The 18,581-nt window shown below is 56.3% G+C and overlaps 2 protein-coding genes across 2 annotated transcripts; one reads left to right on the forward strand and one right to left on the reverse strand.

Moving 5' to 3' along the window:
- Positions 1 to 243: 243 nt before the first annotated feature.
- On the reverse strand, positions 244 to 15,212 carry EMWEY_00004480 (hypothetical protein, conserved; the record flags this gene model as incomplete). Its single annotated transcript, XM_013477971.1, has 10 exons — positions 244 to 1,945; positions 2,162 to 2,671; positions 2,802 to 4,735; positions 4,899 to 5,762; positions 5,898 to 6,048; positions 6,233 to 7,642; positions 7,996 to 8,237; positions 8,334 to 8,711; positions 8,905 to 11,695; positions 11,935 to 15,212. 10 exons carry the CDS (start codon positions 15,210 to 15,212, stop codon positions 244 to 246), a joined length of 13,260 nt encoding a protein of 4,419 aa, XP_013333425.1.
- Positions 15,213 to 16,872: 1,660 nt separating this feature from the next.
- EMWEY_00004490 (hypothetical protein) lies at positions 16,873 to 18,070 on the forward strand (the record flags this gene model as incomplete). The annotated part of the gene is made up of 2 exons (XM_013477972.1): positions 16,873 to 17,089; positions 17,751 to 18,070. The coding sequence occupies 2 exons, from the start codon at positions 16,873 to 16,875 to the stop codon at positions 18,068 to 18,070; spliced, it is 537 nt and encodes a 178-aa protein (XP_013333426.1).
- Between the last annotated feature and the right edge of the window lie 511 nt (positions 18,071 to 18,581).

The raw sequence follows: 18,581 nt of genomic DNA on the forward strand, positions 1-18,581 counted from the left end.
GGGAAGGGGTACACAAGCAACATCCTAGGACCCTAAACTAGGGGGCCTCCGCATCTACTAGGGTAGCGCATAAATAAAAATAACGGTTGGGGGGCACTAGGAAGCTGTCTTGGGGGCCCCTCGTAAAAATCCGTTTTGGGGGCCCCTCGCAAAACGCCCTTTGGGGGCCACTCGTAAAATGCCCTTTTGGGGGCCCCCACGTATACGGGGGGTCGGAGGGGGGGCATGTATACAGGGGGGCCCCTATATATTGTCCCACTCTATAAAAGCGCCTGCCGTGCATACACCGCACTGCATGTCCTCTGCTGCTCCCACCGCTGCAGCAGCAGAAGCCCCTCCAGCACTGCTGGGGATGGTTCCCGCTGCAGGGGGTACAATGGCGTAGGTTGCCATTTGGCAGGGGCCCCCTTGTTGGCTATTATCTTGGGGGCCCTTGATGGGTACAAAGACATGACCTAAAGCGTGCCAACCATTGGGTACACGGCATAGAGTAGCGCCCCCGGTCTCCCCATTAAGGGGGGCCCCAAAAAAAGGGGTACAGGGGGGGGCCCCCGCCCCTTCAAACATCACAGGGAAACGGAGTGCCTCAGGAAGGAGAGGAAGGGCCCCCTGGGGCCTCTCTGCTCTTACATCTAAGAGCCATATAGTAAGACGGACGGATAGAAGGGGCAGTACCGCACTGGCAGCAGCAGCAGCTGCTGCTGCTGGTGGCGAGTCATGGGGCCCCTGTTGCAGCAAACGAAGGCTATTTGCTGCTTTAAAAATGCATGCAGCAGCAGCGGTGTCTTGCATTTCCTCTTGCTTGGGGGCCCCTTGCTGGGGGGCCACCTTGATTGCTTCTGCTGCAGCCAGGACTGCAGCACAGACCTCTGCCAAGGGGGGCCCCCTAAGTGAGAGGTGCCAAGTCCAATAAGGGTTTTTGCTTCTGTATATAACGGGGCTGCATGCCTGTTCAATGTATAGAAGAGAGGTAGAGGGGCCACCACCGGGGGCCCCTAGTGGAGGCCCCCCGGGGACTCCCGCCGTCGAGCACTGTAGCGCCGGAGCTGTTGCTGCTGCAGCGGCAGCGACGCGAGGCAACAGCACAACTGCAGCAGTGACAAAGGAGGAAGGCAAGAGGGTCCCCAGACGCGGGAGGCCCTTCCCTCTCTCTACCTTCAAATAAATACTAAAGGGGGGGGCCCCAAGGGACTCTGGGCCCCCCCCAAGGGTACGTAAACCAGGCGTGATCGAGAACAACCTCCCAGAACTCCTGTCTGCTGCTGCTGCTGGTGTTTCTTCTGCTGTTGTTTCTGGTGCTGCTGTTCGTAGTGCTGCAGCTGCTGCTTCTGCTGCTGCTGCTTCTGCGGGGTCCTGAAGCATTTGAAGGAGTTCCCTCAACGACGGTGACAGGCGGTCCCAAGATGCAGCAGCAGGAGCTGCTGCTGTTGCTGCTGCTGGCGACCCCTTGGGGGCCCCTAAGTGGAGGCAAGAGAGCATGGATCTTGCTGCTGCCCACAAGTCAAAAACTTCTTCTGTTCCTCCCTCTGCCCTCCATATGTGCCTAAAGGCTAAGCAGCCATGCAGCAGCAGCCACTCCTCTGCTGTTAAGCTGCTGCTGCTGCTGCTGCTACTGCTGCTGTTACTGTTGTTGCTGCTGCTGAGGGCCGCAGACAGGTCCTCTGACGGAGTTGAGGGGTCGTGCGCTGCTATGGCCTGCAGCAGCAACGTCTGGAAACTACTCCACTGCAGCAGCCCGAAACCAAACTGCTGCTGCTGCTGTTGTTGCTGCTGCTGCTGACGCTCCCACATTTCCCGCAGCAAATAGGGAAGGAGAGGCTTTAGTTTTGCTGCTAAGCGATGGAGGGCCCCCATGATCAATAGGGGCCTCGCTAACACGGCTGTTGTAGGGGGCCCCTTAACAGCCCTTAGAAGAACCTCTAGGGCCTCGGGGGGGCCCTTCTCCCTGCAGGCAAGCATATAGCAGCAGCAGCAGCAGAAACAGCAGCTACATACAACCCAGTAGCTGCTGCACACAAAGGATCATCTGCCGCTACAGCAGCAAAAGCAGATGCAACAGCAAGCACAGCACTGCAGCAGCAGGTGTTGAGCGATAACAGGACAAGCAGCTACTGCAGCAGCAGCTGCTGCCGTTGCTGCAGCCTTAATTGCAAGCACGTACCGCAGCAAAGCGCAAAGAGACTGCCAAGTCATCCATTCTCTTTCCCCACAGCTGGGGGCCCCATCAGGTGTCTTGGTGGGGGGCCCCCCACGACACAGGAATACCCCTGGGGGTAGCTCAGCAACATCTACTGCCCATGAAGGTGGGCCCCCTGAAGGCCCTCCTGGGGGCCCCCATTCAGTGCCCTCTTCGTCAGCTATAAGCTCCACTGCTAGCAGCAGCCGACCCAAGACACGGCCTACGGGGCCCGCATGGTGCCCCTCATCAGAAGCTGCGGCAGCAGAGGAGTGTGCAGGACCAGCACCAGCAGAGGAGGGCCTGGAGGCCCCCTCAGCAAACAGGAGATCCTCAGGGGCCCCCTGATGCAGCAGCAAACTAAGAGCTGCCTCTGCTAGGGGCCCCCCGGGGCCCCCAGGGACACTTAAGACAGCACTGCCAATAAGTGTCTCCTCTTGGAGACTGTTAACGTCAGAAGCAGCAAACAAACAAAAGGAAAGATGCTCCTTCGTGCTGCAGCAGCAAACACACAGAATGCAGCAACACATACTCAGAAGCTGCTGCTGCAGCAAGAGCCTCAACAGCAGCAACAAGAGCAGCAACAACAGCAATAGGTATAAGTAGGAGCACGTCAATGACTTACTTTTGGATGCCGCCAGGGGGAGGGTTATCCTGTCGCAGCAGATGCCGTTGCTGCTGCTGCTGCTGTTGTTGTTGTTGCTGCTGCAGCGGAAAAGTGATGCATGCAGGGTCAGCAGCAGCAGCAGGACCCAACACAAGTATATCTGCAGGCATAAGAGAGGGGCCCCCCAATGCCCTTAGGGGGACTCTCCAGCGTTGCAGTGCCCTAGAGTGAGGGCCCCCATGCCGAGCTATTGCTAACGTCCAAGCACACGCCTGCTGCTGCTGCTGTTGCTGTTGCTGCTGCTGTTGCTGCTGCTGCTGTTGCTGCTGGTGCTGACGGAGCTCAGCCAGCCCCAAGACCAAGTCGGCGACGCGGATGCGCATGCAGCTGCTGACTTGAGAGGCTGCTTCTGTTGTTGTTGCTGCTGCTGCTGTTCGTGCTGTAGCCTCTGCTGCTGCTGAGGAAAGCACTATAGGTCCGTGAGGTCCCTCCGGGAAGTCCAGCAGCTCACATGTCTCTGCTGCTGCTGCTGCTTCTGCTGCTGCTTCTGCTGCTGCTTCTCTTGCTTGTGTTGCTGCTGCCACTGCTGTTGTTGTTGCTTCTGCTGCAGCAGCAGAGGACGGCTTACGCCCTGCAGTAGTCACGGAACTCTCATACTCTTCAATCTTATTGCTTCTCTCTTCCTGCTGCTGCTCTTGCTGGAGCTCTTCGTCCCGTTGCAGTTGCTGTAGCAGCAAACGATGCTGCTGCTGCAGCAGCGCAAGCTGCTGCTTCAGTCCCTCGCGCTGCTTCCGCAGCAGTGTTGTTTCATCCGCTTCGTCCACGTTTTGCTGCTCCACCTGCTGCTGTTGCTCCACTTGCTGTTCCTGCTGCTGCACCTGTTGTTGCTTCGGCTGCTGCTGCTGCTGCTTCACCAGGATAGCTTTGCTGCTGAGAGAAGCTGCTGCTGCACAAAGCAACGGGGCTTGTGGTGTCTGAGCACCTACGACTCTTGCCCAGTACCAGATACTAACTTCCACTTCCATGCTGCTGCTGCTGCTGCTGCTGTTGCTGTTGCTGCTGCGGTGATAGGACGAAGTTAGTGCTGCATCTTGGCGCTGCAGCAGCAAGACGCGTCTGCAGCAGCAGCCCCAAAATACAGCAGAAGGCTCGGCATGCTCAAGTGTCTGCAGCAAAACCCCTAACGGCATGCTTCCGACCCAACCGTCGTCTCCACGCTGCTGTTGCTGCTGCTGCAAGTGCAGCAGCAACAGTGGCTCAGCCGGGCGCAGAAGTGTCTGGAGGGCAGCAGCAGCTTCCTTTCCTGATATGCTGCTGCTGCTGCTACTAATCTCGCTCGGATGAGGCAACGCCGAAGGTAGTGAGGAGCGGAGCAGCACCAGCGGCTCTCCAGGTGTTGCTTCTGTTGCTGTTGCTGTTGCTGCTGTTGCTGCTGCTGCTGGGAAATCTGCGCGAAGCTGCTCGTCGAACCCGAAAAAGCTGCAGCGCATGCTGAAGGCAGCAGCAAGGCCTGAAGTTGATGCGGTAGCAGCAGGTGCTGCTGCTGCTGCTGCTGCCTGGCAGCGTACGCGTGGCTTGCTGATCTGCAGCAGCAGATTGTGCTGCACAAAGGAAGATGCGAGGGCTTGAAAAAGAGGTTTTATCTTTTCTTCTGCTTCTGCATCTATATCTGCTGCTCCTGCTGCTGCTGTTGTTGCTGCTGCTGTTGCTGCTGCTCGCGCGCGTCGGCACGCCTTCTGCGCAGTGCGCCTGATGATGCCTTCGGCCTCATCAGCCGGAAGTTGCTGCTGCTGCTGCCGACCGAGCAGGGCGTTTCTTGCTGCAGCAACCTCGGGGGGTGCCGCCGCATGCAGCAGCAGCTCAGCACGTTGCTGCTGGTGCTGCTGGTGCTGCTTCTGCTGCGCTTCGTCCAAGAAGAGAGCCAAAAGCTCAACACAAGCAGACAGAGAAACCTGTAGCAGCAGCAACAGCAACAGCAACAGAAGCAGCAATGAAGCATGCATTCCCCCCTCGTGAGGCTCGGGGAGCAGCAACAGCAGCAACAGCAACAGCAGTTAGAGCAACGGCAACAGCAGTGTCAGCAGCAGCACAATGAGCCGCGAAGGATGTACTTACTGTGTACGAGTAGCTGCTGCTCATATCTTTAGCCTGCTTTTGCTGCTGCTGCTGTTGCTGCTGTAGTAGCAGCAGCCAAAGTTCTGCTGCAGCGCTGCTGCCCCTGCGGGCAAAGAAGGCTCTAAATTCTTCCACAGACACCCGATATCCTTGCTGCTGCTGCAGTTGCTGCAGTTGCTGCAGCAGCACCAGCTGTTGCTGCTGCTGTCCCGGGCCCAGCCCAAGGAATAGAGCTGGCAGTTGCTGCTGCAGCTCTGGTAGCTGCAACTGCAGCAGCTCTTGCAAGGACTTGCGGTCTTGTACTTGCTGCACCAGACGCTGAACGGCAGCATCCACGCACGGGCAGTGTCCCTTGCTGCTGCTGCTGCTCCTGCTGCAGTTGCAGCGGCAGCAGGGCTGTAGGCCGTCCCACAGTGTTGCTTGAAGTGCAGCACGCCAGTCTGCTGCTGTGGGCTTGCGCCCTGCTGCGCTGCAGCAGCAAACTGAAGCAAACAGTTGCAGAACATCGAGGGAATTAAGTGCAGCAACAGCCCGCATGCGCAGCAGCAAGAGCTGCAGCAGAATGCCATCACAACGCGTAACAACAGCACTGCTGCTGCTGCTGCTGCTGCTGCTGCTGCTGTCTTCAGCAGCAGGGCCTAACGACAGGAGGCGTTGCTGCACTGCTGATTGAAGAGGCTTTACATACACCAAACCCTGCTGCATATCAAACAGCGGCTGCTGCTTTTGCTGCTGCTGCTGCTGCTGCAGGGAGGTGAACAGCTGCAGCAGCTCTCCAGGGAACACGCGGTGTCCGCGTGCATGCAGTGCTGCAGCTGCGTCTTTTAGAGAGACAGCTGCATCTTGTGGAGAGCAGCAGCCGAGCTGTATAGACACCGCAGCAAACAAAGCAGCAGCAGCAGCAATATGCACCAAAGGCAACAAGCTGCTGCCCTGTCGTCATCTATGCTGCTGCTGCTACAGCAGGGAGGGGAGTGCATGTTGCACGTTGCTGCTCACCTGTGCTGCTGCTGCGGTGAGGGCCCCTGCAGCAAGACACTGCAGCAGCAGCCTCTGTTTGCTGCTGCTGCGTCTTGCTGCGTCGTCCATAGCACGGAAGAGCATCGAGGCATCACAAACATCAGCAGGCAGACCCTGGTCTGGTCCACACCTGCACAGCAGCAGCAGCAACAACAGCAACAGCAGCACTGAATGCAGCATAGATAGCAGAGCTAATAGCAGCACCTGCAGCAGAATATCCAGGAGTAGCAGCAGATACTGGTGAGCATGCACAACACCAGCCGCTGCAGCGGCATGTTACAGCAGCAGCAGCAGCAGCAGCCTGTACACCTTACCAGTCTGCAAGGGCATCAAGATCAGCAGCAATAAGAAGTCCCTGTGCAAGACTTGCTGCTGTTTGCTGCAGCGCCAAACGGGATACCAGCACCTGTCCATCAGCTGCTGCAACTGCTGCTGCTGCCGCTTCTGCTGCTTCTTGCTGCTGCTGATATTCAGGCATACCCCTGAGCTTATGCTCTGCTGCTGCTAGAAGGTCAGCCAGCAACTCAGATTCTGTATGGGGGGCCACTCCTTCCTGTTGCTGTTGCTGCTGCTGTTGCTGTTGCTGTTGCTGCTGCTCTTGCTGCTCCATTGAGGTTAGACGCTGCCTCAGCAGCAGAAAGAGGACGCGGCATGCAGCGCTGCTGCAGACACCCCAAAATTGTTTTTGCGAGGCAAGCGCAGCCAGTAGATCTTGTACATGCAACAGCGGCAGCGTCTGGTAGAGCTGCTGCTGCTGTTGCTGCTGCTGCTTCTTGCTGCTGCCACTGCGCCTTGCTGCAGCACGAGGATCCACATATTCAGCAACAGCTAGGCGATCAAATAAATCATCTGCTGCTGCGCTGCTTACTAGTGCAGCACGGAGAGCAGCAGCACGGCGGAAAGATGTCCTGTACAGACACAGTGCCTTGTTGCTGCTGCTGCTGTTGCTGCTGCAAGTCAAGTCTCTTGCTGCTGACGTGCTGCAGCCCAAGTGTATGCACAGATCCGCGAACGTCCAGCTGCTCAGCAGCATCTTCTCTCGCAGTCGCTGCAGCGCAGGATGTGCTCGAAGTGCTGTTGCACTCAGCTGCTGTTGCTGCTGCTGTTGCTGCTGTTGCTGCTGCTGCTTTGAGGGGTTCTCGTTTAACAACTCTGCGAGCTCAAAGATTCCACCGCTTCCCCCTACATCAAACTCCTGCTGCTGCTGCTGCTGCTGCTGCTGGGTTTCTTGCGCCTCGAGTCTCCTCAAGGCAACAAGGGCTTTGCTGTCCCGCTGCAGCTGCAGCAGCTCAGCATCCTGCAGCAGCAACTGCAGCGCAGCAGCAGAGACGCTGCCTCTTGCTTTTGGATCTGCTGCATCAAACAGCAAATGAAGGGACGTGCTTACAGCTCCCACAGCACTTTTCCCCCTGTTGCTGCTGCTGCTGCTGCTGCAGTTGGTGCTAAAAGTAGGCAGCAGCAGCAGGGTACACTCTTCTACAAACACCCATCGCGACACATCGGTTGCTGCTGCTGCTGTAGGAATTATGTGGTATTTAATGCGTCGTAGAAGGGCAGCAGCAGCAGTCTCCGGGGTCGATGAATCTGCTGCAGCACTTTGCTGCTGCTGCTGCTGCTGCAGCAGACGGTCGCAGCAAAAGTTCTCGATAGAAATGTTATTTGCTCGTAGAGATCGGAGCAGCAGCAGCAGCAGCTCGTGCTGCTGCTGCTGAAACACTCGGTAGCTGCTGCGAACCCTACAAGGGTCCAGCAGAGCAGCATCACTTGTGTTGCCGCTGCTGCTGCAGGTGTTGCTGCTGCTCCTACATGGTGGACTTGCCGCTGCTGCCGGGGACGCTAAGGCGCTAAGGCCTGCTGCTTCAATTAGAGCAGCAGCACGGGGACCTTCCCATACACCCCAGCTTCCCTCCCTGCATGCATTCAGCAGCAGCAGCAGCAGCAGCAACTTAGGAAATTAAATAGCAGCAAAACAAACTCGTTTAGCGCCACCGCCCCAGAGCAGCAGCACGAGACAGACCAGCAGCAAACACCGGCGATAGTAGGAACAGCAGCAGCAACAGAAACAGCAGCAACTGACTCAGGGGAAGATGTTGCAGCAGGAGAGAAGGGCTGCGAGTTAAATAGGCAGCAAAACACATCCTGCAACACAAGCGGTGCTAGCTGCTGCGCTGCATGCAGCCAATACTCCAACATTGATAAATTCAGACTGCTGCTGCTGCTGCTGCTGCTGCTGTTGATGGTGCTGCTCCTTGCTGCGGCTTCCAGCAGCAGCTGCAAGGCGCGAGCTGCTGTTTGCCGCATCCCCAGCCGCAGCAGCACCTGCAGCGACACACAAACCCAGATATGCAAGGACTGCAGCAGCAACAACAGCAACAGCAGCAACAGCAGCAGAAACAGCCGCAGCAGCTTGCTTACCTTGTTTGCGTCATTTGCAGCAGAGGGTGCTCCTGCTGCTGCTGCTGCTGCGGATAGGCCCGCGCCAGTAAGGACTCTCTGTAGGCCCCCACGCATGCGTGCAGCAGCAAGTAACAGTAACAAATCGTCCCTGAGCTCTGCTGCTGCTGCTGCTGTTGCTGCTACTGCTGCCTGCCGTGGCCCCTGCAGCAGTGCTTCAAGCCACCACGGGGTTGTGGCCCTCGATGCACCCCATTCCCTTTCTGCTGCCCCAGCAGCAGCAGCAGCAGCAGCAGCACGAGCTGCTGCATGCAGGTAAGAAGGTAACCTTCTAAAGTCGCTATAAGATATATATCCATCCCCACGGATATCCAGCAGCAGCGACAGCAGCACACTTAACTGCAGCAGCAGCAGCACAAACACACGCATGCACCAGCAGCAGCAGCACATATACACGTACGCCCCAGCAGCAACTGCTGCATACCCCAGTCAGCAACAACTACAAGCCCATAGGCCATTAGCAAGCTCGCCGCTGCTGTTGCTGCTTCTGTTGCTACTGGTGTTGCTGCTGCTGCTGCTGCACTGGCCTTACGTGCGGTGGGAGCCCAAGGACGGTCTCGAGACCTCGGGCTGTCTGCGCTGTCGTCAGCTCCAGGGAGTCCTGGTGCTGCTGCTGCTGCTGCTGCTTGTTTGCTGCCAGCAACGCAGCAAAGAGGACAAAGGGGGGGAGACTGAGTGCTGCTGTTTGCGCCTGTTGCCATTCTTCTCGCAGCAGCAGCTTTCTGCTTACTAGCCAAGGCTCTTGCTGCTGCTGCTGCTGCTGCTGCACAGCCACGACCCATTGGCGGGCCTCCTCGTCTAAGACGACTCTACTGTTTGCAAAGGCCTCCGATGCATGCGAACCTGCTGCTGCTGCTGCTGTTGTTGTTCCTGTTGCTGCTGCTGCAGCCAGTGCTGCATGGCCCCCGCGCGTTTGCTGCAGCAGCTCTGATCGGAATGCAACGGCGCGCTTCTGCAGCTGCTGCAGCAGCTGCTCAGCAGCAGCAGCAGATGAAGACCCTGCAGCAACAAGCTGCGCATCTGCTGCAGCAACAGGTAGTAGCTGCTGCAGCAAGCAGCAGCAACGCGAAGGAGAGAAGCTGCTATCTAAGCTATCAAGGCTTAAACTCCCCAAAATATCCTGTGCAGCAGCAGCAGCTGCTGCTGCTGCTGCACCAAACACTGCTGCTTCTGCTGCAGCAACACCACAGGGCACATCTAGCCACGGCAGCAAATTGTGACGGCGCATGTGCAGCGCAGCAAATGCTGCATGCGCCGCTTCCATCAAAACACTGTTGCTGCTGCTGCTCTTGCTGGTGCTGCTGCTGCTGCTAGGAACGAAAGACAGCAGCCACCGCAGTGCAACCTCAGCAGCAGCAGGAGGTGTGGGTATGCCAAGAGCTGTCCATACACCCAATGGGGTGTCTGCGTTATCGACGCCTTGCAGCTGCAGCGACAATGGAGGTGCTGCTGCTGCTGCTGCTTCAGGCTGCTGCTCTTTGCGCAGATATTGCTGCAGCACAGCCACAATGTCGCTACAGCCAATGGATCCCAGCAGCAGGCGGACGTACAGACACCGCAAGACAAGCATGCATGCAGGTGGTATATCCAGCTGCTGCTGTTGCTGCTGTTGCTGCTGTTGTTGGTTCTGCTGCTCGCGCTGCCACACGAGCAGCAGATCATTTGCTGCACCTTGTGCCTTTTCTGCTACCTGCTGCGCCCTTGCTGCAGCAACTTCATCCGAAAGACTTAACGTAGGCGCACAGCTGCTGCCTGCTGCTGCTGCAGCAGCAGCAGCATGAGGCGTAGCGGCTCCTGTCAAGCCACTGGGTGCAGCCGCTGCTGCTGCTGCTTCTACCTGCTGCAGGAGAACACTGCAACAGACCAATGCCGTAGAATGCGCGCTAGCAGGTGGTGAGGCTGCAGCTGCTGCTGCAGCTGCTGCAGCTGCTTCGGCTTCTTCGCCTGTTGCTGCAGCTGCTGCAGCTGCCTCAACATCAGCAGCAGCCTCTGCTGCGTCTGCTGCCTCGAGCAGCAACTCCAGCAGCAAAGCCTTCTCCTCTTGAATACCCCTGCAGCAGATATAAGGGAGACTCCGCAGCGACAGCAGCAAACAAGCTAGCCGCATGCGAGGAGGGCTTGCCGTTGCTGCTGCTGCTGCTGCAGTAGCTAGTCCTCCTGCTACGTCCTCTGTCTGCTGCTGCTGCTGCTGTGTCTCCTGCAGCACGCGACTCAATATGTGCTGCAGTGCATGCACAGAGATCACCATCTCGGGTTCTTTACGTCTTGCTGCTGCTGCCGCTGCTTTTGCTGCTGCTGCTTCTGGATGAACTGTAGCAACACCAGCAGCTGCTGCAGCAGAGAGTTCCTTGCGCAGCCTCTCGCATCCCTGTGGAGCAGCAGCAATGGAGGAGGAGCAGCAGCTAAGAGCATCAGCAGCAGCAAGGAGTGCTTTCTCTTCCCTTGCGCTGCGGCGGGAGAACAGCAGCAGCAGCAGCTGCATATCAACAAGGCCTTCTGCTGCTTCATCCAGCAGCAGCAGCAGCTGCTGCATCAGCACAGAGTTTGCTGCTAGGCAAATCCCCACCTGCAGCAGCAGCCTCGATAGATCATCTGCTGTCAATCGGAACCTCCCGCTGCTGCTGCTGCTGCTGCTGCTGCTGCACCTGCTGCTCCTGCTGCTGTTTGTGCTCGCCGATAGTTCGTTGGTCTTAAGGGAGCAAAGCAGCTGCTGCAACCGCCTCGCAACACCGCCTGCCGTTGCTGCATTTGCTGCCTGGTTTGCTGCTGCTCCTGCGGTTGCTGCTGCTGCAGTTGCTTCGGGTTGTTCGTACTGCCGCTGCAGCAGCCCAGCAACAACAGCATCTGCTGCTGCTCTTCTTTTGTCGATGACCTCAGCAGCAAACTGCAGCGAAACCCCCTCCTCTTCCTCCTGCTGCTCCTGTTGCTGCTCCTGCTGCTGCTCCTGCTGCAGTAGAAGCAGCTCCTGCACTTTCGTCCTGCTCCTTGGCAGTTCAAGTGCAGGCGCCGGGCTGCTGCTGCCCCAAGCAGCAGCAGCAGCAGCAGAAGTTGCTCCACCTGCTGCTGTATCGTCCATGTTTGCGGATGGGCATCGAGTAGATGCGCAGCCGTTAGGAGTTAGCAACTCAGCAGCTGTTGGCGCTGCTGCTGCTGCTGCTGCTGCTGTTTCTGCTGCTGCTGTTTTGCTGCCAGCAGCAGAAGAATAAAAGCCTTGACCCTTCAGCTGCAGCTTCAGTGCTTGCTGCTGCTGCAGCAGCGCATGCACGAATTGCTGCCCCTCTACGACGCTCATACCAATCCATACCAGCCGAGACTGCATCGTGCTGCAGCAGCAACAGCAACAACAGCAGCAGCAGCACAGAAGTGTTAAAGCTCGGAGCAATAACTCAGTGCAGCAACAGCTGCAGCAGCATTAGCAGGAGCAACAACTGCAGCAGCAAGCAGCAGCAGCCAGCAGCAGGAGCAGGAACAACAACAACGGTAGCAGAAGCAGCAACAACAATAGCAGCAGCAGCAGCAACAACAGTAGCAGCGGCAACAAGAACAGCAGCAAGAAAGTTACCTGGCAGCAACGGAGCTTCGATGAGGGAACCTGCGGGGTGCTGACATGTTGACTAGCCGCTGCTTCTGCCGTTGCTGCTGCAGCTGCTGCAGCTGCTGCTGCTCTGCTAGCAAAGTAGCAAGCTTGCATCCGGATACATCTAATCGCAGCAGCGTACGGTGCGCAGCAGCAAGCGTAGCATCTGCAGCAGCAGCAGCAACTGCTGCTGCTGCTTCTGCTGCTGCTGCTGTTGGTGGTGCTGCAGTACCCCCGCCATACAACAGACGCGCAGGCTGCGGCTGTGGCTGCGGCTGCGGAAGCGGCTGCAGCAGCGAAGTCTTCCTTTCATCTTCTGTGTCACTTGGCTGCAGCAGCTGCTGCTGTTCTTGCTCCTGCTGCTGCTGAAGGTGCTGTTGATGCAGGTGCTGCTGGTGCTGCAGGTGCTGCTGCTGCTGCAGCAGGTGCTGCTGCTGCTGCAGCTGCTGCTGCTGCTGGTGATGCAGGTGCTGCTGGTGCTGCTGGTACTCGGGGTGTTGCTGATACGTGTCGACTGGTTGCTGCTGCTGCTGCTGCTCCAGCTGCTGCTGCTGCTCCAGCTGCTGCTGCTGCACCAGGTGCTGCTGCTGCTCAAGCGGCTGCTGCTGCTCAAGCTGCTGCTGCTGCTGCTGTGGTTGAAATGGCTGCGGTAGGAGGTGGGCTTCTTCTCGCGCCTGCTGCAGCGGCTGCTGGGCTTGTGCCTCCAGTAACTGCCTCTGCTGCTGCTGCTCTTGCTGCTGCTGCTGCTCGCGTATGGATAGAAGGTGCCCCCCAAAGACTTGGGCACGGCAGCGCAGCAGCGGCTGCTGCGTAGAGAGAGACAGCAAGACACAGTCCTCTTCTTTTAACAATGCTGTCTGCTGCTGCTGCTCCTGCTGCTGCTGCTGCTGCTGCTGCTGCAGGGGGAGCATTTCCTCTGGTAGACATAGATGGCCTATGGCTATACACTTCATTCCTGCTGCAAATGCTGCACCGTCTATTGCTGTTGCTGCTGCTGCTGCTGCTGCTGTGTCTGCAGCAAGCCATGCTTCGAGTGTCAAGCGGCGTGGAGAGCCGCGGCGCAGCTGCAGAGGAGATGCTGCTGCTGCTGCTGCTGCAGCAACAGCAGGAAATGATGTAGAACTGACCCAAAACGGCTCAGGGGACACCAGCCACGCAGTGTCTCCGCTGCTGTTATTGCTGCTGCTGCTGCTTCTGCTGCTGCTGTTGCTGCTGACATCAATGGGCTTAGAAGCAACTCGCGTTGTGCTGCTGACTCTGCATGCAAAGACAATGAGGGAGCTGCTGTGTTGCTGCAGCAGCTGCACCTGCTGCAGCAGCTGCACTTGCTGCAGCACAACCGCAAGATGCGCTCCTGCTGCTGCGGCTGCTGTTGCTGCAGCAGGAGACACCAAGCCACGCAGACGCATGTGCTGCTGAGCAGCATGGGGAGTTGGTGGTACAGAGGGTATCAGCTCCTCTGGTTCCTCTGCTGCTGCTGCTGCTGTTGCTGCTCCTGCTGTGGCTACTGGGCGAAGGCCCCTCGCTGGGACACCAGGAAGGACAGTGTGGTCGCTGCTGCTGCGCTGCTGCTGCTGCTGCTGCGGCTGCTGTACTTGGGGGAGGAGAGAATCAGGGATATCTGCATGCACAAGCAGCTGCCCTGCAAGTGGATTGCGGCGCAGCAGCAGCAACTGCCGCTGCTGCTCCTTCTCGTCCTGCTGCTGCTGCTCTTCCTGCTGCTGTCTTGTTGGATCTCCACCGCTGCAGCTGCGGCGTCTGCTGCTGCTGCTGCCGCTGCTGCTATGTTGCAACTCAAAGAGACTAACAGCAGCAAACTGCTGCGGTGCAGCAGCACCATCCGCATTAGCAGCAGGGCCATCAAACTGATGTTGCTGCTGCTGCTGCTGCTGCTGCAGTTGCTGCCAGGTAGCAGCACCAAGGGCCAATGGTCTTACCCCGTTAGGTGTTGCATGCAGCCAGCCATAGCGTCTGCATAGTTCTGCTGTTAGCTGCTTCCCTCTGCTAAGAGGCCTGCTGCTGCTGCTGCTGCTGCTGCTGACATTAATCTGCTCCGCAAGCATAAACAAGAGAGGCTGCTGCAACACTGCTTGCTGCTGCTGCTGCTGCTGCTGCTGCTGCTGTGGTTGCGGGCAGCAAAGAAGCTGCTGTATCTGCAGCAGCAAACCGCACTGTCTCCGCATGCCGCAGCAAATCACCTCCCGGTGGCAAGCAGCAAATTGCTGCTGCTGCTGCTGCTGCTCAAGCCCCCTTATGTCGCTGCTGCTGCTGCTGCTGCTGGTAGGGACAGAGACAAACAGCAGCAGAGCGTCCTGCTGCTTAGGCAGCTGCCGCGCGAAGCTGCTGCGCAGCTCAATTGTAGCTAACAGCAAACGTGCTTCCTCCCCTGCAGCAGGTGCTGCTGCCGTTGTTGGTGCGGTTGTTGCTGCTGCTGCTGTTGCTGCTGCTGCTGCTGTTGCTGCTCCTGCTGCCTTCGTGCTTCGATGAAGGGCCCCTGACTGCCCTTGACGGCAATACGAGAGCCACAAACCCTTCGGGGGCACCCTATAGGGGCCCCCTTCTCGATGCTGCTGCTGCTGCTGCTGCTGCTGCTGCTGCTTCGTATGGGTAGAGGGGAAGTGCGGGGCCGTAGGGGCAAGAGGAGCAGCAGAGTTTAGAGGATCTGTAGCAATTAGACTCAGTTCCTGCAGCTCCTGCTGCAGCATCAACTCCCGCTGCTGCAGCTGCTGCTGCTCACGCTGATGCTGCTGCAGCAGCTGCGCCCAATGGCTGCCTTGCTGCGGCGCACCCCAGCTACTGTGTAGCTGCTGCTGCTGTTGCTGCTGCTGTTGCTGCTGCTGTTGCTGCTGCTGTTGCAGCTGCTGCGGCTGCGGTGGGGGCAGCTGGTAAGTCTGTAAGGGGGAACAGCAGGAAGAGGCGGCACTAAGACTAGCAGGAGACCCTTGCTGCAGCGCTTGCTGCTGCTGCTGCTGCTTTTGTTGTTGCTGCTGCTGTTGCTGCTGCTGCTGCTGCAAGCATTTACTTGAGGGGCCACCGGCTCCCAGGGCGGCGGTAACAAAGCTGAAATCTCCTCCCGAATCAGACAACCTGCTGCTGCTGTTGCTGCTGTCGCTGCTGTTGCTGCTGCTGCTGCTGCTGCTGCAGGGTTCAGTGTTCAACATCTCCAAGGGGACCCCAAGATCATCTACTGTATCTGTAGCACAACTCGAGTCCAGGGCCCAAGTACCCTCTTGGGGCCCCCCGGGGGGCCCCTGCTGTACCATCTTTAATGGGTGGGACAGGGAATCCATCTGTCTTGCTGCTGCTGCTGCTACTGCTGCTTTGGCTGCAGCTGCAGCAGCAGCTGCGGATACTTGGTAGTGGTGCTGCCAATGCTGCCGCTGCTGCACCTGCTACAGTAAAGAAAATCAATGCTGAGGCTTCTCTTGTTTCTTTTCTTCCTTATTGTGCTGCTGCCCTTGCGCCCCTTCGTGTTGGTGCTGCAGCAGCTGCTGCTGCGGCTGCTTTTGCTGTTCCTCCAGCTGGCGGGTTGGTGCAGCGGTGGCTGCGGCACCAGCAGCAAAACCTCCTTAGAGTCTTGGTAACGAGGAGGCCCTCTAAAATGCCTTTTGCAGTCTGACGGGGCCCCCCCGCTGCTGCTTGGGGGCCCTTGAGCCAAGGTCCCTGTCGGCAGCGGCAGCAGCAAGCGGCGGCAGCGGCAGCGGCTGCTGCTGCTGCTGCGGCTGCTGCAGCTGCAGCGTGTGCTGGCTGGAATGCAATGGACTAATAATAAGATGAATAAAGTAAGTTTAACAGGAGCAACAGCAGCAGCAGCAACAGCAGCAGCAGCAGCATCGTAACATCTTGTCTGTCTGTGGCTGGGTGGTGAAACAACCCCACCACCAGTACCCTGGGGGCCCCTGGGGGCCCCCCACATGCCTTAGCAGTTTTTTGCATTTATTTTCTCTATTTCCTTTTATGTACTCCCCTTACAATAAAACGAAAGGTTGTTTATAGCTGTACCCTTTAATTAAATAGGGCATCCTTACCTGCGAACCCTTTTATAGGGCCCCCAGGGGCCCTGTGGAGGCACAATTAGGCGGGGGGCCCAAGTTAATACTGTATAAGGGTTTATTATTTAGAGAAAGAGGAAGAAGAAGGGTACTTGGTATTAGCCATTAAGAGACAGCAAGCCCCCCACAAGGGCCCCACAGGCAAGGGCCCTCCGTAGGGGCCCCTCTCTATACACCCTAGTTTATGGCAAACGTCTTAGAAACCCTTGAGGGGCCCCCAACTGTACCCTGGGGCCCCTATAGAAGAGCAACAGTTTAGGGTTTAGGGTTTACGATGAACTAAAGAGACGCTATACAAGACTCCCTAGTCCTCGTATAAATACCTAACTAAACCCTTAAGGGTATGGGGGGCCCCTGGGGCCCCCCTTCTCTCTTCTCTTAGTGTTTGTTTATTTATTCACAGAAAAAGCAACAAAATACTTGCGTTTAGGGTTTAGGGTTTATAGCCACCTAGGGAAACACTTCCCCTAGGGTTTAGGGTTTATGGTTTAGGGGCCCCTTTTTATTGCTGCAGGGGCCCCCAAGAAAGGGTTCAAGAAGCAGCAGCAGCAGCAGTGTCTTTGCTGCAGTTATCTGCCACCGCCTCCTCTGGGGCCCCTACGGCCCCGTTGGCCCCTGCCTCGCCCCTCTCGCTGTCCTATTAGCATGAGGCCCTCCTGCAGCAGCAGCAGCAGCAGCAGCAGCAGCAGCAGTAGCGAAGCAGCGCGCAGTTGTTCCCCTACGCCCCGTAGAATAGAGGGTTTATAAGGACTAGGGTTTAGGCACTAGGGTTTAGGAATTAGGGTTTAGGGTTTAGCGATTAGGGTTTAGGGTTTAGGGTTTAGGATACTCGAGCTTCCTGGTTTCCCCCCAATCGTCGCAACGCGCTTAGATGGAACTGCAGGTCCTGTACCTGCAGCAGCAGCAGCAACAGCAGCAGCAGCAACAGCAGCAGCAGCAGCAGCGAGACAGCAAGTGTAATACAAGCATCATCAGTAGCATCAATAACCCACGCACCAATAGCAGCAGCAGCAGAAGCAGCAGCAGCAAAAGCAGCAGCAACAGCAGCAGCAACAGCAGCAGCAGCAGCAGCAGCAGCAGCAGCAAGGGTTTACTTCTTGTTTAAGTTCAGCGATTCTATTTTGTAATTTAGCCGCGAGTTTTTCTTCTTTTTCCCTAATAAATAAATAAATAAATAAATAAATAAATAAATAAATAAATAAATAAATAAATATTATTATTATTATTATTATTTATTTAGTATATATAATAAACCCTAAACCCTAAACAAAAGAAGGATGCAAACAGGAAAAAAAAAGTGTATATATAAAGTTACCGTCTAGGGTTTAGGGTTTATTAATTAGGGTTTATTAATTAGGGTTTAGGGTTTATTATTTAGGGTTTAGGGTTTATTAATTGGGGTTTATTAATTAGGGTTTATTAATTAGGGTTTATTAATTAGGGTTTATTACTGTGTCTCCTTTTGTTTCTCCCTTTGCTGCTGCGCTTGCGAGGAAAGAGAAGCAAATAAGGAACGAAGAGGCACCAGCTGCTGCTGCAGTTGCTGCTGCTGCTGCTGCAGCCGCCGTTCTTTTTCCTCTAGCTAAGCAGCAAACAAACAGACACACACACAACTCCCTCCATCATCCTAGGGTTTAGGGTTTTAGGGTTTACGGTATTAGGGTTTTAGGGTTTAGGGGTTAGGGTTTTGGGGTCTAGGGTCTAGGGTTTTGGGGTTTAGGGTTTTAGGGTTTAGGGTTTAGGGTTTAGGGTTTACTGCTAATGTGTCTTTACGAGAGGTTTCTAGTTTTGCCTCTAATGCAGCAACTGTCTCCTCTGTACGACGGAGAGCAGCACGGCAGTCCTGCAGCAGCAGCAGCAGCAGCAGCAGCAGCAGCAAGAGCATTATCATCACCACCAGGAGCATCAGCAGCAGCACCACCACCATCGTCAACAGCAGCAACATCACCACAACCACCATCACCACCACAACCACCACTACAACCACCAACAGCAGCAGCAGCAGCAGCAACAGCAGCAGCAGCAACAGCAGCAGCAGCAGCAGCAGCAGCAAAAATACTAACCTGTAGAGGAGCTAATAGATTTTCTTGTGTTTCTTTGATTTTTTTTCTATAAAATAATTCTTGGCTCTCTAAGGAGGCAGCAAGTAATTGATTAAATTCAGATACCCAGCTACCTTTATCCTGAGGGGCCCCACAGGGTACAGTTGGGGGGCCCCCTGGGGGGCCCCCTGATGATGTAGGGCCTACACACTCCCTACAGTCACCTAATACAGCAACCAACAAGAGATAACATATATACATAGGCAATAAATAGATGCTGCTGCTCCTGCTGCTGCTGCTCCTCCTGCTACTGTTCCTGCTGCTGCTGCTGCTGCTGCTGCTGCTGCTGCTGCTGCTGCTGCTGCTGCTGCTCTTACCTGAATAAGGAGACAGTTGTGCCTTTGTCTTATCTGCCTTAGGGAGGAGACAATCAATAAATTGATTTAATTCAAAATCAAATACTCTGTTGGAGACACTCTAAGGAGAAAAAAAAAAAAAAAAAAAAAAAAAAAAAAAAAAAAAAAAAAAAAAAAAAAAA

The sequence above is a fragment of the Eimeria maxima genome, genomic scaffold (assembly GCF_000499605.1).
Source record: "Eimeria maxima Weybridge genomic scaffold, Emw_scaff24, whole genome shotgun sequence".
Classification (NCBI taxonomy): domain Eukaryota; phylum Apicomplexa; class Conoidasida; order Eucoccidiorida; family Eimeriidae; genus Eimeria; species Eimeria maxima.